The following is a 27672-nucleotide window of genomic DNA, read 5'->3' on the forward strand; positions in this document are numbered from 1 at the left end:
CACCACGGCAACAACACTATGCCACACCCACCCGCCACTCAACCAAGCAACTGAACCCTGAGTCTCAGCTTCAGCCACGCCCACAACAACACACCAGAACCAATCACCATGCAGCCAAGCAAGGGACCCCAGGGTTTCTGTAACAACAACGCCAACTTGTCTCTCTACCTGCCGCTCTACCTGTCTCTCACCATGATGCTCTACCTGTCTCTCTACCTGCCGCTCTACCTGTCTCTCTATCTGCCGCTCTACCTGTCTCTCTACTTGCCGCTCTACCTGTCTCTCTACCTGCTGCTCTACCTGTCTCTCATCATGCCGCTCTACCTGTCTCTCTACCTGCTGCTCTACCTGTCTCTCATCATGCCGCTCTACCTGTCTCTCATCATGCCGCTCTACCTGTCTCTCTACCTGCTGCTCTGCCTGTCTCTCTACCTGCCGCTCTACCTGTCTCATCATGCCGCTCTACCTGTCTCTACCTGCCGCTCTACCTGTCTCATCATGCCGCTCTACCTGTCTCTACCTGCCGCTCTACCTGTCTCATCATGCTGCTCTGCCTGTCGCTCTACCTGCCGCTCTACCGGTCTCATCATGCCGCTCTACCTGTCTCTCTACCTGCCGCTCTACCTGTCTCTCTACCTGCCGCTCTACCCAGCGGGGGAGTCCGGGGCCCTGCATGAGCACGCTTTGGACACGCAGACCCCGCAGACGTGTTGTAGCGCAGTATTTCCGCGGTGTGTGTCGTCAGCGGGAAGCGTCGCGGGGTGAAAGGGGGCGGGGCAGCTCCGCGCGGTGTGGCCCGCGCTCATCTCAAAAAGGGGCGAGTGATTTAACGCCCCCGCAGCTTGTAAGATACTTTTACTAGATGGCGGATATGTATATTTAAATATATGTATTCAGATCGTGTGACAGACGGTTGTGTGAACATCGCCAACGGCCTTAAGAGTTGGAATTGTAACGATACGTAGTAGTTTGAATGTTTAAATGTTTCTAAAGTTGTGTTTAATTTTGATGTTGCTGTTTCTGTACGAGTTTACTGGAATAAAGGCAACTACCCAGTTTTTTTACAACTATGGACAAATTTTATTTTATTCCACACAGCTGGCACATCTTGCCCAGTGGATACATTTGTGAAATTTAACGACTTGCTCAAGACTGCAAATACATTCAACAAAGAAAAATATTGCATCCAAAAGGGCTAATACAGCAGTGCAAATGTCTTTAATAATGCTGACCAAATGATCATTTACTCGCTTTTAAATTGTATCCAGTCAGAAGTAAGCATGTTCAGTCATTTAAACATGGTCATGTATATGTAAAGGTCACAGAAGGTCTGTTGATAAACTTTTCACTTCATTGGTGCCGGGCCACCAATTATAATCCACGTCACATCATGTTTACTAAAGGTGAACATGATTGGAGGAGCAGCACTGATGGGCGTGGCTTTGCCTCCTGTATGGGTGAACGGTTTCCTTAATGATGGTGTGGGCTCCACCCCCAAAGCATCCTGTGCTCCTATAAACGGATTTAAACGTCCTTACAGTCGGGTTCGTCGTCTGGTGCTGTCCTTACAGCATCCCTCTGTGTGCTGGGTGCCAGGGGCGCCACCAGGGATTTTGCCCCCCCCCCCCCCCAGAAAATCTTATGTTCTAAAGTTTTTGAGGACTGAAGAGCACATCGCTTTAGGAATCCTTTGACACGTTGTCACGTCTCCAATCTCTCATGCACTTACCCGTCTTCTCTCTCAGGTTCCTCTGTTCCTGTCAATCAAATTTAATTTATATTGTGCATTTGGCAAAGAATTTGTCACAATACGCTTTGCAGTATTCCCCGGCCTGAACCCTGTCCCTCCATACGTTATTTAGGGGTGACTATTTGATCAGTTGCGCATTTTGTGCTGTGGTATGTGAACACTGAGATGGGAATAGGGCAGAGAGTAATTGTATTGGGTTGCAAAAATGCATGAACAATACTGAGGTTAATCTTGTGTTCCCTGATACTGTTTATGCTCAGTTTTGTAAAATGGTGTTTGGGATTTTTCATGCCTGTGCCAAGACCAGAAATTCTGTTTTCAGAAGACCGTTTTATATATTTTTGACATTTAAAAAAAAAAAAAAAAAAAAAGGGAACTGGCAAGTCAATAAGAACACAAAGTTTCACTTTATTACAGAAACAGCTCAACTTTACAAAATATATTTTTTTCTTTAAAACTAGTTGACATTTTCCCACACACAAGTACACAACGGACAGAAACTGACAGATGAGTAACGGTTTCAGTGAATACTGTACATTCATACGCAGGCGCACACACACACACACACACAGACTTATAAAGGAAAGACTATTACACTGTAATATCTTCTGCTGTGTTGCCGCTGAGTTTTAGAATATTGTAACAGTTTTCATATAAATTCCTTTTTTTTGTGACATGAATAGCACACAAGTTAAATTTTACATACAGTTATAGAGTCATAAATTCCATTTTTAAGTAGCCGACAGCCTCAAGCTACTGTAGGTCTTTAGTGGGGTGGGGGAGTTACAAGGATTGGAGTCTGTGTAAATCTTTCCAGGTGTCAAAGTCCTACGGCAAAGACATTACACGAGTTACAGCTGAAGTCAAAATGCAATGAGGACACAGTTTAATAAGATTCTTACGATGGTCTGAGGAGGCTGGGTTGGTCTGAGGAGGCTGGGTTAGACTCTTACGATGGTCTGAGGAGGCTGGGTTGGTCTGAGGAGGCTGGGTTAGACTCTTACGATGGTCTGAGGAGGCTGGGTTAGACTCTTACGATGGTCTGAGGAGGCTGGGTTGGTCTGAGGAGGCTGGTTTAGACTCTTACGATGGTCTGAGAGGCTGGTAGGACCTAGGCGTTGGTCTGAGGAGGCTGGTTTAGACTCTTACGATGGTCTGAGGAGGCTGGGTTGGTCTGAGGAGGCTGGTTTAGACTCTTACGATGGTCTGAGGAGGCTGGGTTGGTCTGAGGAGGCTGGTTAGACTCTTACGATGGTCTGAGGAGGCTGGGTTGGTCTGAGGAGGCTGGGTTAGACCTTACGATGGTCTGAGGAGGCTGGGTTGTCTGAGGAGGCTGGTTTAGACTCTTACGATGGTCTGAGGAGGCTGGTTGGTCTGAGGAGGCTGGGTTAGACGCTTACGATGGTCTGAGGAGGCTGGGTTGGTCTGAGGAGGCTGGTTTAGACTCTTACGATGGTCTGAGGAGGCTGGGTTGGTCTGAGGAGGCTGGTTTAGACTCTTACGATGGTCTGAGGAGGCTGGGTTGGTCTGAGGAGGCTGGTTTAGACTCTTACGATGGTCTGAGGAGGCTGGGTTGGTCTGAGGAGGCTGGTTTAGACTCTTACGATGGTCTGAGGAGGCTGGGTTGGTCTGAGGAGGCTGGTTTAGACTCTTACGATGGTCTGAGGAGGCTGGGTTGGTCTGAGGAGGCTGGGTTAGACTCTTACGATGGTCTGAGGAGGCTGGGTTGGTCTGAGGAGGCTGGGTTAGACGCTTACGATGGTCTGAGGAGGCTGGGTTGTTCTGAGGAGGCTGGTTTAGACTCTTACGATGGTCTGAGGAGGCTGGGTTAGACTCTTACGATGGTCTGAGGAGGCTGGGTTAGACTCTTACGATGGTCTGAGGAGGCTGGGTTAGACTCTTACGATGGTCTGAGGAGGCTGGGTTGCACTGAGCAGATCTGCAGCCCAGCGGTCAGTGTGCTGTCTCTGGGGTGTGTGTTTACTCCAGGTGTGTGGGGGTGGGGGGGTGCGGGGGGGTGTTCAGGTGTCCCGTTTTTTGGTGTCGACCGGGTTCTGGTGCTCCCAGGGCACCGGGTCGTTGTCGTCGGCCGGCCCGCCCGTTTCCCGCTCGCTCCAGAACTGCTCCACGTCCGGCAGCACCGGGTTGTCCTTGTTCCCCGGGCTGTCGGGGGGCGGGCAGCCCGGCTCGGGGTCCGGGTCGCATTTGGGCTCGTCCGAGTGCGGCGGGGGGTGTCCCCCCCCGGTTTCGGGCCGGGGGCTGGGGGAGCGGAGGACGGTGGGCGTGTGCGGTCCCGCCTTCTGCTTGGGGGGCTGCTTCCTGAGCGTGAGCCGGCGCCACAGGCCCTTGTAGCCCTCGCGGAACTCCTCGGACAGCGACAGCACGGTGAGCGGGTTGACCAGCGAGATGGAGAACATGAGCAGCTGGGCGGAGAGCGAGAAGAGCGGGGGCGGGGCGGGCCCCCCGTTCTCCTCCGCGTGGTGCGCCCACACCCAGGCGGCCCACTGGGGCAGCCACAGGATCGCCGTGGTGACGGTGAGGCCGAACAGCATGAGCGTGAGCTTGCGGGAGCGCATCTGCGTGCGCAGGTTCTGCGCCTTGCTGCCGCGGCGCTGGCAGCGGCTGTACGCCAGCCAGAAGAAGAGCAGCGCCAGGCTGAGGGGCGCGCAGTACGCCACCAGCGGGTACAGCTTCACGTACACCCACATGAACCGCCGGGCGCCGGGCGGCGCCGCCTGCACGCACGCCAGCCCCGCCCCCTCCCGCCGCAGCGCCGCGAACCTCCAGTGGGGCGCGGGCACCACGCACGCCAAGACCCAGGAGAGCAGCACCACCACCATGACTGTCTTGTAGTGAACGTTCACCTGCTTGTTGGGGTTGCTGACATACCTGAGGCAGGCTCTGGCCATGATGGCGATGATGAAGCTCTTGGCCGCCATGCAGGCGTGCAGGAACCAGTCGCACGTCTTGCACAGGAACCAGCCCAGCGTCCAGCTGGCCCGCGAGTACGAGACGGCCTTGAAGGGCACGGCGAGCGCCAGCACCATGCTGTCGGCCAGAATCAGGTTGAGGATCAGCGAGTTGATCAGCGACAGCTTGCCTTTGCGAGCGTTGGTGACGAGGACCCCCAGAGCGGTGATGTTTCCGGTGAACCCCAGGACGCAAATTATCCCCAGAATCACCGGTAAAAGTACGCGGAGCTCCTGGGAATCCAAGCTCTGATACACGCCACGGTCGAAGAATGACTGCTTATCGACGGAGCTGTTCCCAGCGCTAATGTTCAGATTTTGAAATTTATCCATGGCGTAGAGAGGGAATGCCAATTAAATATCTAACCGAGAATATATTTACGAGATATTAACTACATCAAAGTTGCGAGATTCGGTGTTAAAGTGCCGCGCGTCTGCAGCGGGCACTGCGATCGATCCGCTCACTGCAACCGCGACGGGCTTAACTGCGGAGATGACGGCGCGAGGTCCGTGCGCGTGTTTATAAAGGTAGTGTTTGACTGACAGGTGTCTGCCCCAGCTGACTGGAGGTGTTTTCTTTTCCTGTAGGGTAGCCTCTCGAGGCCAATTAAAAATCACTCCAACCACTTGAAATGCGTAATGTTGCCAAACAAAATGACTCTTACAGCGTTCCGGTTCAGAAACGAATTTACTTAATTTCATTTAGGTAAAAAAAGTTCAGTTATTCGCTTTAAATCATACATTACATTTTTTACATTACATTATAGGCATTTAGCAGACGCTCTTATCCAGAGCGACGTACAACAAGTGCAGAGGCGGGATGAATATCTGAACATATCACAACAAAGAACAACGGATGTCTCTGGGGCGTTTTCATTCAAATTACATTTAGTGGTTGTGTTTAATCTTATCTTTTTTCCAAGTCTTTTCTGCTTCGCCTTTAGGTTCGCTTTTATTTGTTTAAAGAAAAAATAACATTCGCAGTCGTTCACATCTTTCAAATGTTTTGTACGCAGCAACTCTGGAGGCGTCTTCTATATGGCCGTAAAATAAAAGCGTTACTCGGAAATTTCAGTCCTGTAAAAATTAAACGAAAACGCGGTATTAAATATTTCTATACTGCGGGCATCCACCTATGAAGATCAGCGGATCTTGTTTGGCGCGCGCCCTGACTGTAGTGCGCGAGACCGAGGCGCCTTCGCGGCGATAAGCCAGAGAAGCAACTGATCAGCAGGCCAGAAGGTGGCGCAGTTGTCTCACGTTTTAGCAACATTTTAGCACTGGATTCATCATCAGAGTTGGGAATTTATGTGTCTATTGAAAACTGGATTTACAGAGAACACACCGTTATGCTATATTTACAGTGTCATGAGCCAGAGTCACTAGAAAGCAAAATATATGTTTTTTTTGTGGTGCTTCCAAACAGAAAATAAATAGACACCCCTAACCCACTAAGTAAGTCAGTCAATTCCCATCATACAGAATTGATTTCTGATTTCTGTCCTTTACCATAAGGCTAATCCATCACATATTCCCCCATGCTAAATGGCTGAAACTACGCAGGTGAGGTGATGGTGGGCCAGTAGGGGGCGATCTTCCTTTTGGAATAAATAGACTAAAGCACAGTGACGGGGACTATACTGTGGGAGACACCATCTTTCAGATGAGACGTTAAACCGAGGACCTGACTCACTGTGGTCATTACAGATCCCATGGGATTTATCACAACGAGTTGGGGGTTTCTTAAAAGCTTCTCCTAAATGAATGTAATGGAATCAAATGTGATTCTCAGCCTGCCAACCAATCCCTCCCCACTTTAATTAGCTCAGTAATTCTCTCTCTCTCTGTCTACCCCAGCTGATGTGTGCTAAGTGTTCTGGTGCAAAATGGCTGTCGCGCCTCCTCCAGGTGGGCGGTGGTTGAGGTGAGCCCCCCCCCCCCCCATTCATCATGGAGGTGCTTTAAGATCACCTGATGAAAGGAAGTGTGTAAATCGAATCCATTAAGATTTCTGAAACCAAGGAAACTGGCAGAATCTGTCATATTTTGTTGTATTGTTGTCAGAATTTTTTATATTACTTATTTTATCATGGAATCAGTGTGTGTGTGTTTCACACATTGACGCCAGTTATCATGGAATCCATTTAATTATCTGTGTGTGTGCGCGTGTGAGTGCATGTCCAACAAATCATTCTATAAACCATCAGGGAGTTATTTCTCACTCTGTTTGAGCATTTTTCTCCCCACTGGGAGTTTTTTTTTTTTTTTTTTACCTCATGTGCTTGCTATTTGGGGGTTTAGGCCTGGACTGGTGTATGCCCTGTTTGCTCTGTCTCTTGCCTTTCTACTCTGTGAAGCGTTTTTGTGAGCGCTCTCTGTAAAAATCACTGTACAAATAAAATTGAATTAAATTGAAACCTCTCCAAATTATATAATGGTCAGTGGACCCTTGTATTTGCTCTTGTAGAAAGCAATCCAGGAGAGAGTATTTGCTCTCTAAGAACCAGCAGTTAAATTTGAGGCTGCATGATAAATCCTGTTCTCTGTGTTTCTATCGCAGTCCCTGGAGTTGCGTGTGTTATTAACCGCTTGTCTGTGAGCGAGGAGGCAGTGAGTAAACGCAAATTAATAACGCAAATAGGGCTAATTAAGATCACCGAGATGATCACAGTGCACTGATTTACCCGGTGACGTCACAGAAATAGGTATTTGTACTCTGGGACCGCGAGAATGCTGGGAGGAGCTTTCAGAAACGATGACATCATCAGCTGTGGGCGGAAGTCGGGCGCACTCGTTCAAACTGCGCAAAATAGCTGCTGAGCACGCCAAATACGAGTGTCTTTCACTCTGCTTCGTTTTAAAAAGAAGGCATAATTGACCTTGTGTGATAGACTTTGCTAATGAAAGCGCTTTGCTAAAAAAGCTCAAACGTCAGGCGATTTGTCTGGGATAACGGCTGTAGCCTGCTTTGAGACCGGGTTTCAGTACGTCTGTGATCTCTTAGCAGCTGGTCTGGCAGCAACTTCTGGTAAATCTGCCTGACAGCCAATTCATCATCTTCTTCAGTGTGGTTTCCCTGCGACTGCGGGATTTCATAACGAACGGTCCGTGTCTTGCTTTATCACTGATTTAAGAGACGTGCATTAATCACACTTACAGTTCAGATATTCATCTAGTAAACAAATGTTAGCCCTGAAGGTGGGTGCTGGGTTTGGGGGGAAAAACGGTCATACCAAGTGGAAGCACTTTCTGTGAGTGGTACTTAATTAGCACTACACAGGCATTCATAAAAGCTTATGTCTATAACTGCTAGTAATCATTCGGTATGTGTCACATGGTGTGTCATGATAATGTCACCTTTCTGCGTCACTGAGGACATACAACACAAATTATGTCTATTTCTGCTTATAAACATAAACATTTACGAATGTTTCTGTTGGGCTTATGGATGTTATAAATTCATGCCGAAGCAAAAGCAGCCAATGGCTCTGCCTGTGAGTGCTGAGTTATTTGCTGTCAAACCTGAAAGACCCGCCTGGATTAGTCTCACACTGACCTGGTCAAGAGTTCATATCACAGGTGTGTGTTTTACCTGGATAACAGTAGCATGTAGCTTAGCAGAGGAGTCGCTACTCCAGGGCCATTACAGTATGTTCATTTTGATTTTGTTATTGTATTGTTGACATGAAGTGTGATGGTGTTTCTGTTGCCTTCTGATTGTAAACTGTTTATGCTTGGGAAAAAAAGACAAACTGCTAGTTGAATTTCGAATTAAGCAACTTTTTTTTTTTACTTCAATTGATCCTATTAAGCTTAGACTGCATGACAATTAAATGCATTTAAATACATTCTGAGCTATAAAACTTTGTTTCATTAAGAAGTTTACAACGTAAGTTGTTTATTTAGAAGACATTACATTTTAAAGGAATTGTACTTAAAATTCCCTGATATCATAGAACCTTTGTAACTGGTTAGGCTACATCATGATACCGCCCTTGACTTTTCCGATTCCCTTCTTGATGAAGCTTTCGGGAATCAGCTGTTTTTCCAGCCGGCTTCATCGGTTCGTAACCCGAGCCCAGTCCCCAGTCATCAAAAGAGCCGTAATTCCGACTCTAAACTTCGTCTCCTTCCGGGTGTCTTTGGAACAGGAAATGAAAACGGACGCGATGGAATTCTGTGAGGGTCGGGTTCGATGATTCGTCACACAGGACTGCCAGCGTTGCGACAGGAAGCAGAGAGGCGTGGCAGCAGGAAGTCAGAGTGGTTTCCAATTTCCCGCTGACCAGCTCCCGTCTCCTTTCGGGAAAAGAGGTGAGCCTTCCTGGAATGGGACGGAACCGTGGATGCCCCCCACCCCCCCGCTGGCATGGCATAAAGAACGAGGATCATGATGAACAGAAACAAAGTGAAACTCCTGAAGAACAGCAGGTAAGACCAGTTAATGGGGGAACAATTATGGCGGTTAACTGTGTTCTTTTAGATTCAGGTGTTTGTACAAGTGTTACACTATTGCAATCCTGTATTTGAAAAAAAGCTTTAAATCAGGGAAATATTACAGTGAAGTGAAATCTCGAGAGGATTAATGCTGATCACAGATATCCAATGGCTGCGCAGTTTTAATTAGATACTTTCTGTTTCCCTGACATGAGCAAAAAAAAAAAAAAGAAATCATTCACATTGCTTTGAAAAAATTCCACAATCATCAATCTCTTCAAAAACATTACAGAGGAACAGTCACCATTCCCACACTACCCCAAATTCAACCCCAGCCCTGCCCCACCCCAGGCACCCCCCCCCATCTTCCCCCCCCTCAGTCAGACAGCTCCACACACAGTGTTACTGTCTGTGGCCTGAAGTCCGGTGAGATCCACAGCAGGGCAAAGTTATCGAAGCTTTTGGAAACCTTCACATTTTCCAAATACCAAAAACAAGGCACCACAGCTTCTTCGTTTAAATATTGAAAGAGGAAAATAAAACGACCAAAAGAAAGTTGAATCTTAAAAAAAGGACCTCTGGCCAGAGGAAGTCAGAAGTCTTCTCCAGCGTCCCTTTTACTGTCACACCTCGGATTCACTTAAAAAACAAAAAACAAAAGGAGAATCACAGGAAGTCTTTGCATCCCATTTCTCATTATTGTAGGAATTCAGCCATGTTGTACACCAGGGTCACTTCTAAGGAGGAACTCTGTCATTGGCCAGGGTTTCCATGTGACAGGAAGTGAGGTCGCCCGACAGCTCCATATGGAAGCCAGTAAGGTGGCACTAAGAAGGATGGAGAGGATGGGATCAGGGTGCAATTCTTAGGTTTAAACAGCAGTTGCGAGTTTTTTGTTTGTTTCGTTGTTGTTTTCTCTCTCTGAGCATCACATGTAATTATTACTTCATTTCTGTTTTTTTATTTCATTCATTTTTTGAGTGCTTTAAGAAGATTTGGAACTGAGTGCTGCTACATTTCCAGAAATACGACCCCCCTCCCTCAGTCAGTTAGTGCATAACCCCGGAAGGAGGGCACCTTTGTGTTTGATGTGAATAAATAAAATAAATAAGCACCCTCTTCAGGGAGCGAGGGGGGAGGGGTGAGGGGGGAGGGGGGGTTTGTGCAGAACACCTTCAGCCCGGCAGCGTGGTCACGCATCACCCCGAGGTCACGCCGGCAAAGTCCCCGTTCCGTCAGTTCCGTAACGCTCACTTCTCCTTTCCCAGAATTCCCGCCTCTCCTCCGGGAACTTCCCAACCACAGAGAAGTTCCTCTCCCGACATTGCTGTGCTTAATACAGCAGATCTACAGCAAGTGACGTCAAAGGGGGGGGGTGTTTCACGGGGGGGGGGGGGGCCTTTCACGGTGAAGGAAAGCCGAAACGTCTGTTAGACACGGCGACCGCGACGGTCTCAGGTGCGCGCGGGCGTGGCACTTTAGTTGACCTTGTCCTGGAAAATGTAGAGGTTGTTGGTGGCGGCGACGGCGATGATGTTCTCGAAGGGGTGCCAGGCGGTGTGCAGGATCTTCTTGCTGAAGTCCAGGCTGTCCACGCTGATCTCGTCCTTGCGCCGCCTCCCGCCCACGCACACCTTGCGCGGCTTCAGCACCGCGCGCGGCTTGCTGTTCTCCCGCGACGCCTCCAGCGTCACGTCCCGCTTCGTGTTGCGGTCGAACATCCGGAAGAAGTTGTTGTAGGAGCCGGTCATGATCACGCTGCCGAAAGGACGAGGGGGAGGGGACGGAGGGGGGGGGACAAGATTAGGGATAACCACAATTTGTGTACACACCACCGTGATATACCTTCAAACTCGTTTTTCTATCGCGTGGAGCATTGGGCTGAAGAGCGGTGTTGTTTGAAAAGGCGAACGGCGGTCTGAAGACGGTAAGCGGCGTCTCCGCGCTCGAACCTCACCTGTCTGCTCCGTTCCACACGCACTCGAACTTGTCGAAGATGCAGTCGTTCTCGTACAGCGAGCACAGCTTGCTCCTCAGGTAGTCGTGCACCTGGAGGGGAGGGGAGAGTAGAGGAGGGGAGGGCAGAGGAACTTTAAGGACGTGATGGAAGACGAATCGCTCGCTCACGGAGGGATCGGCGGTGAAGACGAGGCAGGAAGTGATGCGATTTCTCACAAGTAATTAGCAGGCGCACTTTGACTGGGGTGTACGGTATGCTCCCTACACCAGCACCTCAGCAAAGTCAGGAGAGGTGGGGGGTGGGGGGGGGGACACATCAAAGCCCCTAGTTTATCTCAGCGTGTCAATTTGCTGCACAAATTACTCGACCACCAGCCAGCAGAGTAGCATCGATCATGGGGGGTCAGACCGTGGCCCCCCTAATAACTGCCCCCCCCCCCAGCAACAAATAGCCTGTGTCAGTCTGGGTTAATGATGACATATTTGCTCTGGGCCTGACCTCAGCTGACCCCCCCACCCCACCCCCACCCCCCTATGGTGTGGTCATGTGACCTGGTTCACCTCTCAGCAGGTGGGCCCAGCAGGACAGAGACAGAGTGGTGCACTTTTTTCAGGAAGCTGAATTTGACACCTGATGTCTTCCATTTATTAGATGATGGTTTTTTTTGGTTGGAAATGCTCATTGTGACTGAATGCCTGTGGTTGGTGTGATGGAGTTGCGCACACAGGTGGTGCTCTCGGTGAACGGCGAGGGGGCGTCGCACAGGTAGTCTCACCTGGTAGGTCTCCAGGGGCTTGCTCTCCATGTTGAGGTCCCACACCTTGACCGTGAGGTAGTCCCGCGTCATCAGGTAGCGGCCGCTGTGGCTGAACTTCACGTCCGAGATGGAGGAGATGATCTCGGAGAAAAAGGAGCGGTTGCTCGGGTCCTCCGGCTCCTCGAAGACTGCGGTGTGGTCAGACAGAGCAGCCATTTTAAAATGCGTGTCTGTAGCTTGTAGCACTGTTTTCATTTATGAAAATAATGCAACACTGCTTGACTGCTGCATGCAGCTTTCTACCACTTGGAGTGCAGAGACACAGACGCACTCACACTTGGAGTGGTATTAGACATGACAGAGAGGGGGATGCGGGTTAGGGTTAATGGACAGGGTGATGCGGGTTTGAATCCCGGAGAGCAGGAGGCACAGCGAGGCACTCACACTTGGAGTGGTTGTCGCAGAGCGCGGAGGCCCGCATGTCGCACAGCCGGATGGAGCCCTTGCTGCTGCTGTAGACGAAGGTGTTGCAGTGGTTCGGGTGGAACTCCGCCGCCGTGATCACCTCCGTCAGCTCCTCCATGTTGGCCGGCTTTATGTCCACGATGTCTGGGAGGGCGGAGCTCAGGAAAAACAAACTCTCACATTTTTCATTTTTGGCTGGACAAACACAAATGTCTGTGACTGAGTGACTGCGCGACTGACTGAGTGATGAAGTTACACCATTGGTCGGCCGAGTTATAAAGTTACACCATTGGCCGGCCGGATCACGTGTGTTAGGTCCAGCCATATACTAGGTTTTGACCTGGTCTTGTTTTATTATCTTTACCTTCAAATCTTGCCTTTCGATTCATATTTTAAAGCCCTTTGAATGTGCCGCTGTATCAACGATCAGTTTCCTCGACTGTTTGGTAAAGCGAATTGGGAAATAAGAAAGGGCAAAGATCAAACGACTGAAACTAATTTCGTCCTCGTGATCTCTTCGCTGCGTTTGACTGATGCGCGGGACGTTTGAGTGGATGGGATGTTGGGTTGGTGCTCGAGGCACTTACAGCTCATAGACCCATTAAAGCATCGATAAAGCCGTCACGCGTGATCTGCAGAAAACCTTCAGAGCGGATGCCAATGGAAATCAATTTGTAGGCGCGTCTTTCTCCGCCATGTCCAACGTCTGGAAAAGCTGCACCAGAAGGCATCATAAAATCATAAAATTACTCCGTTAAATATTCATACCTATCGTTAATATTTAATAGATAATTTGAACATGAACTGTTATTTGATTGAAAAGGTTAATGGGTATTAAATCGTAAATAATATCATCCATTTTGGCCATTCAGACTGGCCGCTTTTCTTGTCAACCCAAAAAAAGGAGACATGGGGATATCAATCGGGATATCAGTCACTCAGTGATCGGAACTACGCCAGCTATTTTGCAGCGGGGGATCGTACTCTTTGAGGCGGTGTGAGTCAGTGATTGACTGCATGAGGCTGCTCCATATTGCTTCAGCTTTGAAATTCAGGAAGCCCGATTGTTCCGTCCTTGGTGTATTATTGTAAAACAGTTCCTTTCTCGGGGTGGAAGGATACTGAAGCTGCGGTTGGTGATCTCCAGGTTCCACAGGTTGATCCTCAGGTCGTCGGTGGACATGTACGTCTCGTAGTCGCTGTTGACCGAGATGGAGTTGATGTGGTAGGTGTGGGCGTTGGAGAAGACCCGGCGGGGCGTGGCCTCCACCATGAGGTCCATCGGCCGCACAACCGGAACCTGTGAGAGAGGGAGAGACAGAGAGGGATAGGGGAGGAGAGCGAGAGAGGGAGGGAGGGGGAGGGATAGGGGAGGAAAGCGAGAGAGGGAGAGAGAGCGATGGAGAGGGAAAGGTATGAAGAGTTTGAGAGGGGGAAAAAGTCAGAAAAAGGTGCGAGGTGAGGAGAGGTAGGCCAAAGATTGAGAAGGAAACAAAAAAAGAAATAAAAGAAAAGAAAGGAATGTCTCACAGCTATAAGGCCTGTAACAGAGTCTGTGGTGTGGTGTGATGTTGTCATGCTGTGCGAAATCGCGGTATGATATCGTGCCATGTTGGTGTGTAATGTGTGATATTGTGCATCGTTGTGTGATACTGTGACGTTGTGTTTTACTGTGGGATATTGTGTGATACTGTAGCGTATTTTGTGTTATTTTTAGGTGATGTTGTGTGATATAGTTGTGTGATTATGTTGTGCGATGTGTTTTTTTATGTGACTTTGTTGTGCGATGCGTTGCGCTCAACGGACGTCACCGGTGAACTGGTCTCGCATTTTTCCGTTTGTAGCAACTGCTGTCAAGTGAGCCATCGAGCGATTTATCACACAGGAAACCTCATCTTCACACTAGTCTGCTGGTGCCTTCTGGGAGTGATAGATCTATCCGCGCACCAGGAGCTGTATCAGTCATCCGTCTGGAACAGCGGGTTTTAATTGGGGGCTTAATAGTTTATAAAGGTGTTAATTGAGATTTGAGAGATATTGCCGTGTTAATTAGATGGAGAGTTGCTTGAGTTAGTGGCGGGGTTTTCTGCTGACTGCCTTTCTTTTCACTGCTCTTGAGTGCATCGGGGTGGTGGGGGCGGATGGGGGCGGGGGTTTGAATCTGTAGAGCAATGCTTTATTAGAATATTATTACTGCCTTTCTCACACACACACAGACACACACACACACACACAGTCATAATAAGCAATCCTTCTGCGCCCTATTCATGAATCACGGCTGTAAGCAGTACCCGAGCGGAGTAGGCCTCGGCTCCAGATGATGCATCGGATAAATTAAGAGGCTTCTGGACGTTTCTCACACCGTCTAAACGTGTGAGAAAGAGGCAATAACCGGTTTATGAATAATTTATAAAATGTTCCAATAAGCCTTTGTGACATGGCACACGCACCACAGGGCCAGGCCAGGCAGTCATTTTGATTCATATTATTAATACTTAATAATAGATGTAATATAAATACTCCATATAGAGACAGATTACATGTTGGCGCATTAACTTTTATTATGGCCGCTGGCAGCCGCAGCCTGTAATGTCATAAAGCTGATATTGCAGAGAGATGCTGGTTCTCTCGGTTCGGACGTGCCGCTCACCTGGTGTGTGTGTGTGTGCGTGAGACCTGCAGTGTGTCCCCTAAAAATCCTTCCCTAATGGGGGTAAAGAAAGGGGGGTACGCTTTGTACAGCACCCACAATTGTAGATTTGGACACAGAGCAGGTGTTGGATGTTGCCCTACAGCCAGCCCCCACTTTGTTCCCATTCATATGACAGAGCTCCCTTAACCCCACCCCCACCCCCCCACCCCATCAGTAAATAATTAATTATGACTTCATGTAAAGAAGGAGAGGAAAGAGAGAGAGAACAGGGAGGTGATAGCCCTAACAGAGGGGGTTTTCTCGCTCTCTCTCTCTTTTAACAGGCAGATTTACAGAGCAGATGCATCCCTCGTGCCCCCCTGCCCCCCCCCCCCCCCGCGCGCCGTGTGATAAATGCCTCTCCCCTGCATTTCACGCAGTAAACAGGATTTTGGCGCTGCGGTCTGTAATGTTCTCCTCTCCCTGAATGGGGTCTAAGCGCAGGGGAGACTTACTACAGCGCAGGGGAGACTTACTACAGCGCAGGGGAGACTTACTACAGCGCTGGGGCTGGGGAGGGGGGCTCAGCACACAGTATCAGCACACTGAGCTCTCATCAGTGCAGCCTCCCCCCCCCCATACTGGAATAACAGCATTACACATGAGCAGGGGGATGCACACACTCTCTCACACACACTCTCTCACACTCCCGCGCACACACTCGTATACATGCACACACACACACACACACGCTCACACTCCCGCGCACACACTCGTATACATGCACACACACACACGCTCACACTCCCGCGTACACACTCGTATACATGCATACACACACACACACCCATCATTACACACCCAGCATTATACACTCAGCATTCAACACTCACCATTCTACACACAACATTCTTAACCCAACATTCTGCGCCCAGCATTCTACACTCAGCATTCTTAACCCAACATTCTACACCGAGTGTTCTACACTCAGCATTCTTAACCCAACATTCTACACCCAGCGTTCTACACCCAGAATTCTACACAGTCTGCTAAACACAGCATATACTGTATACGCTGCATTTGGATTCTGAATGTATCACAAAGAAAGCCACACAGAAAGCTGCATCTCTCAACAGCGAGAACACACTTTGACAGCTGAAACTAAATTACCTTTCAAGCTCCGATTCTCCACCATGCTACTGCCATTGATTTATTTAGCCAAGTCTGTGAGGGTCAATTTTGGCACAGTGTGAAGCGCTGCAAGTGCACTGTGGGTAAAATGATGAATGTAGGTTTCCTGTGGCTCAGATCAATACACTGACTGACTCTGCTCTGATAGACCCCCCCCCCTCACCCCAAACATCCCCTGCTCTCTAGCGCCACCTGCTGGTGGGAACCTGCTTCGGCTTCCATCCTTCTTCCATTCACAGAGCTGCCGAGATTCACCCTTATTAGAGGGGCGGGGCCAGCTGAGGCGTGGGTGGGACCAGTGGAGGAATGGGAGGGCCAGCTGAGAAATGGGCAGGGCCAGGTGAGGCATGGGCGGGGCCAGCTGAGGTGGGTGTGCAGCCGTGAGGTGTGGGTGGGGACAGCTGAGGTGTGGGCGGGGCCAGCAGAGTTGTGGGCGTGGCCCCCGTGGCGGAGTGTCACTCACCCGCAGAGAGGTGATGGTGGCGGGGTCGCGGATCCGCCCATCTTCGTCCTTCAGGTTGTAGCCCTCCGGTCTCTTATCCCTCTCGCTGATCTTCCACAGCTTCACGGTTTTATCTGGGGGGGGGGGGCAGACCAGACCCACAGAAAGCAGCGGTACGTCACCATAAAGGAAGGGGGGGGGGTTGGGGGCAGTCAGCAGAGAGGGTGGGGGACAGTCTTCCTTGCATACTGTAACCTTGTGTAAAACACTTCTAATTGGGATGTTGGGGAGCCAATCGGAACTGAAAGGAGCGAAATGGCGAGGCCTCCCTTCGTACCATTGGTGGAGAGCAGGAAGTAGGCGGCGTTCTGCTGCGGCAGCCAGCGGATCTTGTTGATCTTCTCCTCGATCTCCAGGCTCTTCAGGTAGTCGAACTCGGGTTCATGGCTTTGAAAGGTGCTGTAAACATTGTATTCTCCTCTCCGATGAGGCTGGTTTTTACTCTGTGGGACAGGAACCATAAGATAGTATTTGATATTACCCACAATGCACTATTTTGTAGTTTACTAGAGAGAGGGGGAAAAATTACATTTGTGTGTCTTATACATGACATTAATTGGGCAGGTATGATTGTAGTAGGACGTATGACTGCACCCAAAGATGTGGAACTATCAGATGTGACCTCGATGTCTGCAAGTCGGAGGGTGGGTTCAAACCCGCCTGACCAGTTGCCGCCGCTCCTGGCATCACCCCGCGTACACCCCCACTGTTGGACGAAAGGCATGAGTTAGGCTGGTAAGCGTCCAATAAAGCTCTGCCATCTAAAACATGGGAGACAGTGTGCACTCGAGCTGAATCAGTAGGAGAAGAGAACAAAATAGCGGTGAACAGAAGGCAGGGCGCCTCCCTCACTCTGCAGGATGACTGTGCCCTGTGGGAAGGGGAGGCATGGCGGCTTTGCACCATTCCTCATAGCTGTGCCAATGATACAGCTACTTGGGAGGAGCGTACCTACTGTGAGGTGGAATGCTATGTTAGCTGTGGAGGCAAACGCTAGCTTGGACGGAGCTATGCTAAGCTTGTAGGAAGGCAGCATACCTGCTTTGGCACGGGTGCTAGCACTAGCTTGGGCGAAGGTGCAGGGGGCATATGCTAGCTTAGGCAGGACATTCCTCGTAGCTGTATGCTAATGAGTAGCTAGCTTGTGGACGGGAGCGTATGCTAGCTTGTGGGCGGCAGCGTACGCTAGCTTGTGGACGGGAGCGTACGCTAGCTTGTGGGCGGCAGTGTACGCTAGCCTGCAGGGGGGAGTGTATTCTAGCTTGTGAAGAGGAGCATACTGTATTTTAGCTTGTGGGGGAGCATACATTAGCTTGTGGGGGAGCATACATTAGCTTGTGGGAGGCATCGTACGCTAGCTCGTGGGGGGAGCATACGCTAGCTCGTGGACGTACCTCCTGCTCTCTCTGGAACACCACCACGCGTCCTCCTTTGTCCCCGGTGGCCAAGAGCTCTCCGGTGGAGTTGAACTCGACGGTGGAGATGATGTCAGCTGAAACGGGAAGACAGCAGGAAGGCTCGTGAACCCAAAAGGGGGGTAAACATGAAACACGATCTTTACACCACTTCCCCAGAGACCAGGACAATCTCAGAAAGAGATGTCTGCCTCTACTGGCTCCTAGTGACGAAACAATCTTTCTGTGGTGCTCAGGAGACAAGAATCATTGGGCACCTTCAGACACAGACCAATGACCCACCTCTTCAGACCACATCTTGGCTCCCCTCCCATCCCCACACCTTAACACTGCTACCTTTTGTATTACTTCAGGTTACGCTATTTTAATGCTTCTTGGTTTTTCTTCTTAGAGCTTGCTATGAATATAATCTGGATGTGTTCAGGGTGTGTATTTTGGTTTGTGCTTAGCGCAGTTCCCTAGCGCTAGCACTAGTGAAGTTATATCCGCACTCTCTGGACCGTGAATGTTGTGAGCCTGGTCTGGTGCTATTATTCCGAACCAATCGAGTGGACTCACTAAAGTTTCTCCAACAATGTAAGACAATCTACATAAGAGCATCTGTTAAATGAATGTAATGAAGTATTTTAATGAAAGAATCCTGCTATAAACTGTCCCAAATCTTGAAAAACCCATCTGTTTCCGCGAAAAGCACCTGCACATTCAACTAATTAAGAGCGCGGTTTTTATCACGCAAGCTGTAAAGCCCTGCTGCGAAGAGGAGAATGGATTTTTCACAATAAAAGCCCCCTCTAATTTGGCTGTAGGACACACACTGGCTTTTCTTTCTCTCTTTCATTGATACGCAAATCCCTGAAACCACCGTCCCAGACCCTGTAATTTAGATTTTCTGGCGTCGTAATCAGGGAGGATGGTGGACCCTTAAAGTATCAGGGATAGGCACACCCCCCCCCCCCCCCCGGGCTTCTGGAGAAAGGTCTGACTCTGGTGTGGATTTACAAATCCCAGTAAATCCACCGTTGCATTCATCAACCCATTTTAAATGGAAATTTCATTCGCCATCTAAAGGTCGTTCCGTCTCAACACTTAATCTGTACATAAAACAGCCCCTTTTCATCTGACCTCGAGGTGCCTTACGATGCCTGGGCCTCGTAGATCACACCGTATCTAAGCCAACTCTGATGAGGGTTTGTGTGGAACTCTGCCCGACATTCGCATAAACAGACACCAGTACAGCACGTACTGAAATATATTTTTTACATATATATTCAAATGTAATCTTTTTTAAGCTGTCGCAATTGGGGTGAGGGGGGGGGGAATCACTGTCTTACTCACAGTAAAGGTTTTTATAGAAATGATTGCCATTGACCTGCCGATTTGTTATTTGAAAGAGCCACTGAATGTAGATAGATCCATAGACAGTTGAACCCCAAATCCATTTTGAGTCCCAGCGTGCACCTGGACTACAGCTAAGATAATTACTTATATTCACGTTGTTCATTTTTGCACCTCTACTCTCGCGAAAATGTGCTCAGGTTTTTTCCGACAGTTTCCGTTAAAGAACCGAAGTGAGAACAGAGGCGCTGGTGACCCAGATCTGGGGAAACCGTGGTAACAGTCTTAACCGCAGAAACTCAGAGACACCCAGCAGCCCCCCCCCCACCCACCCTCCCACCCCGCACCCTCACGTGATCCCTCCCCAGCACAATAGCAGAACTAGGGCAAAGTCTGCAGCTTAATTACTGCTTCCCCACATAAAGGAATGTGGGATGCGTGGCTGAGCGAGTCTCCCTCCTGGGCGTCTGTCTGTCAGACTGAGAGGCCTCTGATATCGCTGTCACGCCCGCGCCCTTAAGAGGCTTTAGTTCTGTGAACCCCCCCCCCCCCATGACTCCCCAGGGCCGGATGGCTGCTTCACAGCCCACAGATGAAAAGGCTCCACTGCACACACAGGGGTGACAGGTCTTAATCTCCTCCTTTGAGCGCTGCCCCATGTTAATACCGCCATTGTTTCTGTCTACAGACAGCCACAAGAGGCAAGGAAACACGCTTACTATAAACGGGAACACCGCCATATTCCACCAGTCTGTACCGCTATATTCCACCAGTCTGTACCGCTATATTCCACCAGTCTGTACTGCTATATTCCACCAGTCTGTACCGCTATATTCCACCATACAGTCTGTCACCACTTCATATTTCCACTCAGTCTGTACCATAGTCTTCTTAAAGTCGAATTTCCACCTTAGTATTCATAGTCTGTACTGCTGTATTCTACCAGTCTGTACCAGTATTCTAGTCAAATTCCACTTATTATTCAAGTCTGTACAGTATTCTCAGCTAGTATCCACCACAGTGCTGTACCAGCTTAGTTCTTACAGTCTATACCGCTATATTCATACAGTCTGTACTGCTATATTCTACCAGTCTGTACCAGTGTTCTTACAGTCTATACCACTATATTCATACAGTCTGTACTGCTATATTCTACCAGTCTGTACCAGTGTTCTTACATCTAATTACCAGCTACATATTTCATTATACGATCCTGTACTGCTATATTCTACCAGTCTGTACCAGTATTCTTACCGTCTATACCGCTATATTCATATAGTCTGTACTGCTATATTCTCCCTTATTCTCTGTCAAATAACCGATCTGATCACAGATTTTAGAGATCCCCTCGGAGGCTCTGACAGGCAGCTGCACATTAAATGCCCACCGATGCATGAATGACAGCTGAGGCGATAAACTCGTCTGAGTGGTCCGCGGGTTTCGATCCGGTCAGAAACGCGGCTTTCGCAGCGAGACTCGGTCATGACAACAGCAAACCTGCGGCGGAGCCTTTCCCAAACGCGTCCGCGCACTTCCGCGTCACCCCACGGCTGGCCGGCCCGTGCCGATCGATGCCTACCTTTCAAGCATTTTCCTTTGTCTTCCTCAAACAGATGCATCTGTTTCAGTAGCTTTAGGACACTTTACTGCAGAGCGGGTTTTTTTTCTTTTTCGGAAACAAGGTCAAACGCATGGCAGCTGCTGCTGCATCTCTTCCTCTTCCTCTTCCTCACGAGACACCTCCTCCAGGCAGACGGCAGGAAAACACCGAACCGCGTTTAAATCCCGAGCCCGGATGCAAACCAGCGAACGCCACTTAAGATTTATCCACCGGCAAACCAAACCAACGAGCAAGCGGACCCACAAACAAACAAGCCAACAAAGAAAAGAAAGCAGGCTTCTGCAATAATTATCTCCTCTTGTCTCTGGAGAGAGGGGGGTGATGAAAGAAGTCTGCAGTTTTTATGCGTTTTTTCCCCTTCAGCTTCTTACAGGCTGCGTGGAGAATTTTAAGAAAAGGGTTTCCATGGAGACCCCTCCTCCACTGCGCCGAGCCCCGCGCGGTGCTAGCAGAGATGCAGCTCTCGCGCCGTACAGGAAGCTGGGTGCTCTCACATCCTCCCGCTAGCCCTGCGACAGGCTACAGCCACATCAGCCACTCAGCAGCACGCCCAATGTGCTTTAGTTACTGCACAGGGATGTGTGACCAACAATATAATATTTATACACATTATACAGCACAATTCCTTTGAAAATTGTGTTTGCTCCCTCTGTCTTACAGAACCGGACAATCTGCGAGCCATTACCCAAACACGGAACACAGGCTCTCCTCAAAATTCGGAACCTAGTCATCAGTGGGATGGGTTGGGAATGACACGTTTCAGTCAAAATACAAAATATCACAAAGTAAGTCCCCCCCCCCCCAGGACAGCAGCCTGCCCCTCCCTTGTACTAAATGGAAAAAGACAAAAACATCATTTTGGTTTTTTTGGGGGGTTTTTTCGCGAACAGAATGGTGCCGCAAAGCGAACAATGGCTGTGCCTGGCAAGCGGACGGTGTCTGACGGAAGAGATCTTTTGTGCTGGTTCTGAAGGTGCCTTTAAGCCCCGCCTCCTCAGCTCTGTCACAGTGGAGCCAGTTTCACTGGACACCTGAAAGGCCCTGTTCTCGTTATTTAGTCATTATCAGGCATTAGCTGCTGAAGGGAAGCACAAGCTCTTGCTATTGTACGGGGAGACGGTGTGGTGCAGTCTGTGAAGGTGGGTGACTCAACCCGTGGAACATGGGTTTGATTTCCCACTGAGGGACTGCCTGTGCTGTGGTCCTGTGACAGTGGTCATGCCATGTGGAGGGGGGGGGGGGCACAGAGTACGTGACCCAGGGGGACAAGCTGGGGGTGGGGGGTGACAGAGCTGGCAGACCATGTGGGGGGGCTGTCACAGAGCAGGGCATGGGAGGTTTGCACGGTTAGCATGGAGCTGTAGGGTTGGGGGGGGGGGAGTCAGGGGCGGAACACATCAGAAGCAGACTCAGACTCATTACCCAAACAGAATTTTACATTATTATTTTTCATAAGGAAGAAAGATGCAAGCCTAATTAGGCCCCAAGAGCGTCCGGCCTCCTCATTACACGCACACACGCACACACACACACACACACACACACCATATGAGCATTTACACAAAGAAAACAGCCAAACAACCGAGACCGAGCTTTCGGGTGCAAACGTAAATATATTCCGATGCCCTCTTTCAGGGCACATCACTGCAACTATGAAAGAAGAAGGGTTTGCCGCTGTGTTCTGGATGTAGAAATTGGCCTTGGATTCTTCCTCTGTCTCTCTCTCTCAATGCGCACTCAGACATTCGCTGCGAGTCCCTAAGGATGTTGCTAAAATAGGAGCCATCCGAACTGCTGCTCACTTATTCACAGGATCTTGCCTTTAGAGGCCAGAGTCAAAGCACTCTGATCTGTCTAAAACACAGGCATTCTGGTGGATAAATTTAGTCTTCATGAACATGGTACCCCTTTGTAAACATGTTTCATTTTTTACAGGATTCAGACGCGTGGTTTCAGTAAATATCAGCCGTTTCTCTCTAGTCCGGGCCCGTATTCGGCACGTGGATACGAGGTGGGTCTCACACAGGCGCTTATCACCCAGAACTCAATTTGTCTTTATCGGATGAGCGTCCCTTCTACGGCAGAGCGGTTTCTGAGTGCGAGGATGTGGAGCAGCCATCAATCACCGGTGTGCATCAGAGGCAAGCCTGTGAGCAGGCTGAGGGGGTTTTAAACCCGGCTTCAAACCCCCTCTCATTATTAACACATTAAAGTGCCGCGGCACTGAGAGGGAGCGCTAATTAATGGGGCGGGAGAGAGGAGCGCCAGAAACGCCACTTTGTTCACCTTCTGCACCAGAGAGGAGACACTACCCACAATCCTCAGCACCTACACTACCCACAACCCTCAGCACCTACACTCCTCACTACCCACAATCCCCAGCACCCACACTCCTCACTACCCACAATCCCCAGCACCCACACTCCTCACTACCCACAATCCTCAGCACCTACACTCCTCACTACCCACAATCCTCAGCACCAACACTACCCACTACCCACAATCCTCAGCACTTACACTCCTCACTACACACAACCCTCACTACCCACAATCCTCAGCACCTATACTCCTCACTACCCACAATACTCAGCGCCCACACTCCTCACTACCCACAATCCTCAGCACCCACACTCTTCACTACCCACCCTCATCAGTACCCACAATCCTCTGTACCTATAATCCTCAGTACAGAGAGGAGAGAAACCAAGACATCGTCTCTGTGGATCAGAAAATCTTATTTTCTACTCTCGGGAGACATGGAAAAAGAACAAGAAAAAAAAATCAAACAGCTCTTTCAGTAATCTCCACAAGCCTGTAAAACTGACAATGAGCTAAACTGCAGCCACCTGATAAGCCTTCAGCCCGGGGGAGTCTGCTGGGGAGGCGTCTGCTCTCAGACACGATTCTCCCGGTCGCAGCGTGGTGTTCGCGAGCGCGCTCGTGAAACGGAAACACGCTTCCTTCACGCGTGTGGAGGCGCTCGTGAAACGGAAACACGCTTTCTTCACGCGTGTGGAGGCTCTTGTGTCGTAGCGAACGGGTTTTTTCCCCTCGCGTGTTGTATTTGCGTCCTTCACAGCCGGGTCAGTAGATCAGCCAGCGGACCGTAGCAGCGGAAAGCCAATAAATCGCAGAGCCAGCCAGGTCTGAAAGAACCGGGGTCAGAGGTCAACGCGCAGCGTGAAAGTGTTGCACCCTGATAACAGAAATCCATCTTTGGCCAATAACGTGGAGATGGGATCATCAGTCAGACATGAAGGAGCGGGTCATCGCACACACTCCCCCCCCCCACCCTAAATCCAGAGAGCCACGTTGATATTAAACATGTCTGAAATACACCAGAGCCCCCCCTCCCCCCCCCTCCCCCAAATGACCTGATGGAACTGGGTCCCTAAGACATAGGATGCGCTCAGTATTTCACAGCTTTGAGATGAAGCCCCAAATTTGAATGGGGGGGGGGGTGCAGACAGTTGGAGATGGAGAGATGGGATTGGGGTCAAGAGGGCAGTCAGAAGAAATAAAAAGTGGCGAATCTGGCCGGTAGATGTGACAGACACGTTGCTTTCTGAGAAAACCGCTTCATTTGTGGAGCCCCAGATATGAGCCTTACTGCCCTCGGCACCCAACCAATCGATCCAAACACCTACGGTACAAAGCACCTGTCACAGGTGTGATGCTTCATCAACTAACATGTACAGCTGTTATACACAGCTGGGTAATCTGCCAACTCCAGACTTGACATGTCAAAGAAAAAAATACAATAGACACGATTTTGACTTGAAATAGATGACTAATGACTTGGCTTAGACTAGACTTTAATGACATGACTTGACCTCTACATGACTTTATAAAAACATGTTAGTGAGTAACAGACTCATATTTGGAAAGAGACGTTGCTGTTGAATTTTGTGAATGCAAATTTTACGAACATTGGCCCCATCGAGGTCCGAGCAGCAGCGGATATCTAGAAATGTCGTTATATCTCAGCGAAACTATCAGAGTGGATAGATAGCCAGGTAAGTGGGAATGTAGCTTTATTTTAATTGTATCCGCACAGTAAAGGGGTCGTCTGAAAAACAAAATAAACTGATTGGCACGAAGAGCTCGGAAAATAATTCAACATGCTAATAGGTGGCGGTATATGCAGTTTGAAGTTTGAGTAATCCGCCAACCAAATCCAAGGAAGAACAAGATACACATAGCGCTGATTGGTTGCGTGTTGGATTTACAACGGAAACGCGATTAGCATTGTAAACCTCCCAGTGAGTGCGTGGCAAGATAGAAACATAACTCAGTCAACCATGAAAGCTTTTAAAGTTTGATATAATGGCCCGTGATATATGGCGATATATTTAACTTTTGTTGTATTACCTTGCTTGCTAATTATGCTGTCTGGATCCGGTAATAGCTAGCAAACTATAGCGTTACCGTCACGAACTAGGCTAGACGTTTAGGTTGCAAATGAATTAACGTTAGATAGGTAGAAAACTGATTTTATTCGCGCAAAATTATCGCTTTTGTTGGCTGGTTGATGTAGCATAACTACACCGCCGTGGCGGCTTTAAAACCAAAATATACATGTATAGACCCAGTCAGTGTAACTAACTCACTATTGACAATTAGCTAAAAGTTAAGGCTGTCTGTTAAGCTAAGGCTTTTGTCCGCACTTGCGTTTCCGTATGTTTCTGACACTGCTGTCCTGTATTTTTAATGACAGAATTCATGGAAGTGGAGAATCTTCTAGAGCGTATATCCGGAGCACAATCGCTGGAGACACAAATCTATAGGTGAGTCTTTATTAAATGCGTCTTTTAACATCAGACTTCTCTGTGAGATTTATTCCCTTAAGGCAAAATATAATGGCATATTTTATTATAAATAAATACAGGTTTCCACAGGGTAAAAATGCTGCCCTTATAGGTTGAGTTTGACATTTTAGTTTCAGTGGACAAACTAAGAAACAAACAAAAATAAAAAACATGCCTTATTTCTGGGAAGTTTTGTGTTATCATTAAGAAATATCGTTAAGAAAATCTATCTCGTGACTTTGCTGAACTTCAGTACTGTTAACTTGGGCCTTACCTGAGACCTGCCTGATATTGCTTGGTGTTTGCCTCGGACTTGGGAGCTAAGACTTGAGACTTACTCCTGACTTCACGTATTTAAATACGGGTGACTGGGGCGAGAGCCGCTATTTGGATCCTTTTCACACTTCATTAGCGGCTACATAATTTACCCAGAAACCAGCAGAGAATCCCGCATTCAGAATTCTGCCACGTGACGGTCCCAGGAGGGCGCAGGCACAGGCGTGTATGAATGTAAGGGGGGGGGGTGGTACTGTCTCATGCACAGGCGTAGTGTACGTGGAGGGGCGGGGGGGGTCACTGTCTCACACAGGCATAATTAAATGGGGGGAGTTGGGATGTTACATTATTAATCTCCCACATTTTTGAGGCAACAAAGAAAAAATCTCTCCACAACCCAAAACCCCACCCCCTCATCGATTTTGAAAATGGGACCCAGAGTACATCACCAGTCTCCAGTGTCACACTCAAACACTTTCCGCACTCCTCAAATCTTCTGTAACAGCCCCCTCCCCCCCCCCACTGAAATCCCAAAATGTGTTTCGGTCCCGTTTCATAATTACACTTCTGAGACGGGGAGGGCTGCAGTGGCTGTGAGCCGCTTTTAAATATCAGAATCGACTGCGGAAAAACCGCTGTGACATTTAGAATAAACAGGCCTTCTGGGGGCTCCTCTGAGCCTTCTGCTGTTGGGGGGGGGGGCAGCGGGGGCGGGGGGTCGGGGCACGGGCTCTGTAGGATGTTTCGGTTAGTACTCCGCAGAATGGATTTTTCATCACATCATAAAACACTTAATGAACTTTGCAGAAATTGCTGAATTCCTCATTTTCCCCAAACGTAGCCCCCCCTCCTGCCCCCCCCCCCACAGTGATACGCAGGATTCTGAAAGTGGATTTTGTGGTGAATAATGAATGTTGGCCGCAGGCTTTCTGAAGTCGTTCTTTCATGATTAAATCCTGAAGTGTTCCCGGAGGCCGTTTGCTTTTTGGGGCTGGGGGGAGGGGGGGGGGAGGGGGCAGTGCTGGGGGGGGCGGGCAGTGCTGGTTCCCGTCCTCCTGGCCGTAAAGATTAACCCCCCCTCCCCCCCCGGGCACACATCACAGGCAGCCGTGAACGCCGGGGACGTCTAAATGGGCTGTTCTCCGGAATGTTCAGAGAGACGGTCCCAGAACAGGGAGTGCATCTCCATTAAAACAACGCCCCCCCCCTCCTCCCCCCCCCCTTCATGGCGCTCTCTGCCCTGTGATCTCTTCCCTGTGTGATACCCTCTGCGCTCCCCGATCGTCCGATTAAGGCAACGGAATACAGAAGGAAGGCGGGCCTGTCTGTTTTTTTTTTTGTTTGGGGGGGGGGAGGGAGGGGGTTAAACAAAGACTGCTCTGGTACAAAAGCTGAGGAATATCTTTTACTGAATGAAGTATAAAGACTACTGTTTAAAGACAAAAGGTGAGTCACAAAAAAACAATAAAGAGTCTCTCCCGGGCTGAACGCTGTGGTGGTGTGTGTGCAGACAGAAAAGCTGAACCCTAACCCTAACCCTAACCCAAACACTAA

At 49.2% G+C, this 27672-nt stretch overlaps 2 protein-coding genes and 1 long non-coding RNA gene across 10 annotated transcripts in view; all 3 read right to left on the bottom strand.

The window, feature by feature from the left end:
- Positions 1-41: 41 nt before the first annotated feature.
- Positions 42-731, bottom strand: LOC135249780 (uncharacterized). 4 transcript variants are annotated; one of them, XR_010328776.1, is made up of 4 exons: positions 601-731; positions 301-444; positions 205-228; positions 42-168 (listed from the first exon to the last, which is right to left on the bottom strand). It is a non-coding gene; the product is annotated as an uncharacterized LOC135249780 (long non-coding RNA). The 4 variants fall into 4 exon arrangements; XR_010328775.1 differs by having other exon boundaries at positions 45-168; positions 205-444; XR_010328773.1 differs by lacking the exon at positions 205-228 and having other exon boundaries at positions 49-180.
- Positions 732-3399: 2668 nt separating this feature from the next.
- Positions 3400-5423, bottom strand: gpr151 (G protein-coupled receptor 151). Its single transcript, XM_064325321.1, has one exon. It carries the CDS (start codon positions 5050-5052, stop codon positions 3772-3774), a length of 1281 nt encoding a protein of 426 aa, XP_064181391.1. The 5' UTR covers positions 5053-5423; the 3' UTR covers positions 3400-3771.
- A 4095-nt stretch (positions 5424-9518) lies between these two features.
- The window catches only part of LOC135249774 (serine/threonine-protein phosphatase 2A 55 kDa regulatory subunit B beta isoform), a 58768-nt gene continuing 40614 nt past the window's right edge, over positions 9519-27672 (bottom strand). For 4 of the 5 annotated variants that reach the window (XM_064325316.1, XM_064325318.1, XM_064325317.1 and 1 more), the window contains 8 exons: positions 18058-18155; positions 16941-17106; positions 16625-16737; positions 13461-13638; positions 12318-12482; positions 11892-12061; positions 11114-11205; positions 9519-10914 (listed from right to left, as the gene is read on the bottom strand). In XM_064325316.1, coding sequence (XP_064181386.1) covers positions 10635-10914; positions 11114-11205; positions 11892-12061; positions 12318-12482; positions 13461-13638; positions 16625-16737; positions 16941-17106; positions 18058-18155 — 1262 coding nt within the window. In that variant the 3' untranslated portion in view covers positions 9519-10634. Of the gene's footprint in view, positions 10915-11113; positions 11206-11891; positions 12062-12317; positions 12483-13460; positions 13639-16624; positions 16738-16940; positions 17107-18057; positions 18156-20992; positions 21406-27672 lie in introns of those variants that run through there. The other variant, XM_064325320.1, reaches the window with a different exon arrangement.

Source organism: Anguilla rostrata, chromosome 3, assembly GCF_018555375.3.
Source record: "Anguilla rostrata isolate EN2019 chromosome 3, ASM1855537v3, whole genome shotgun sequence".
Taxonomy (NCBI): Eukaryota; Metazoa; Chordata; class Actinopteri; order Anguilliformes; family Anguillidae; genus Anguilla; species Anguilla rostrata.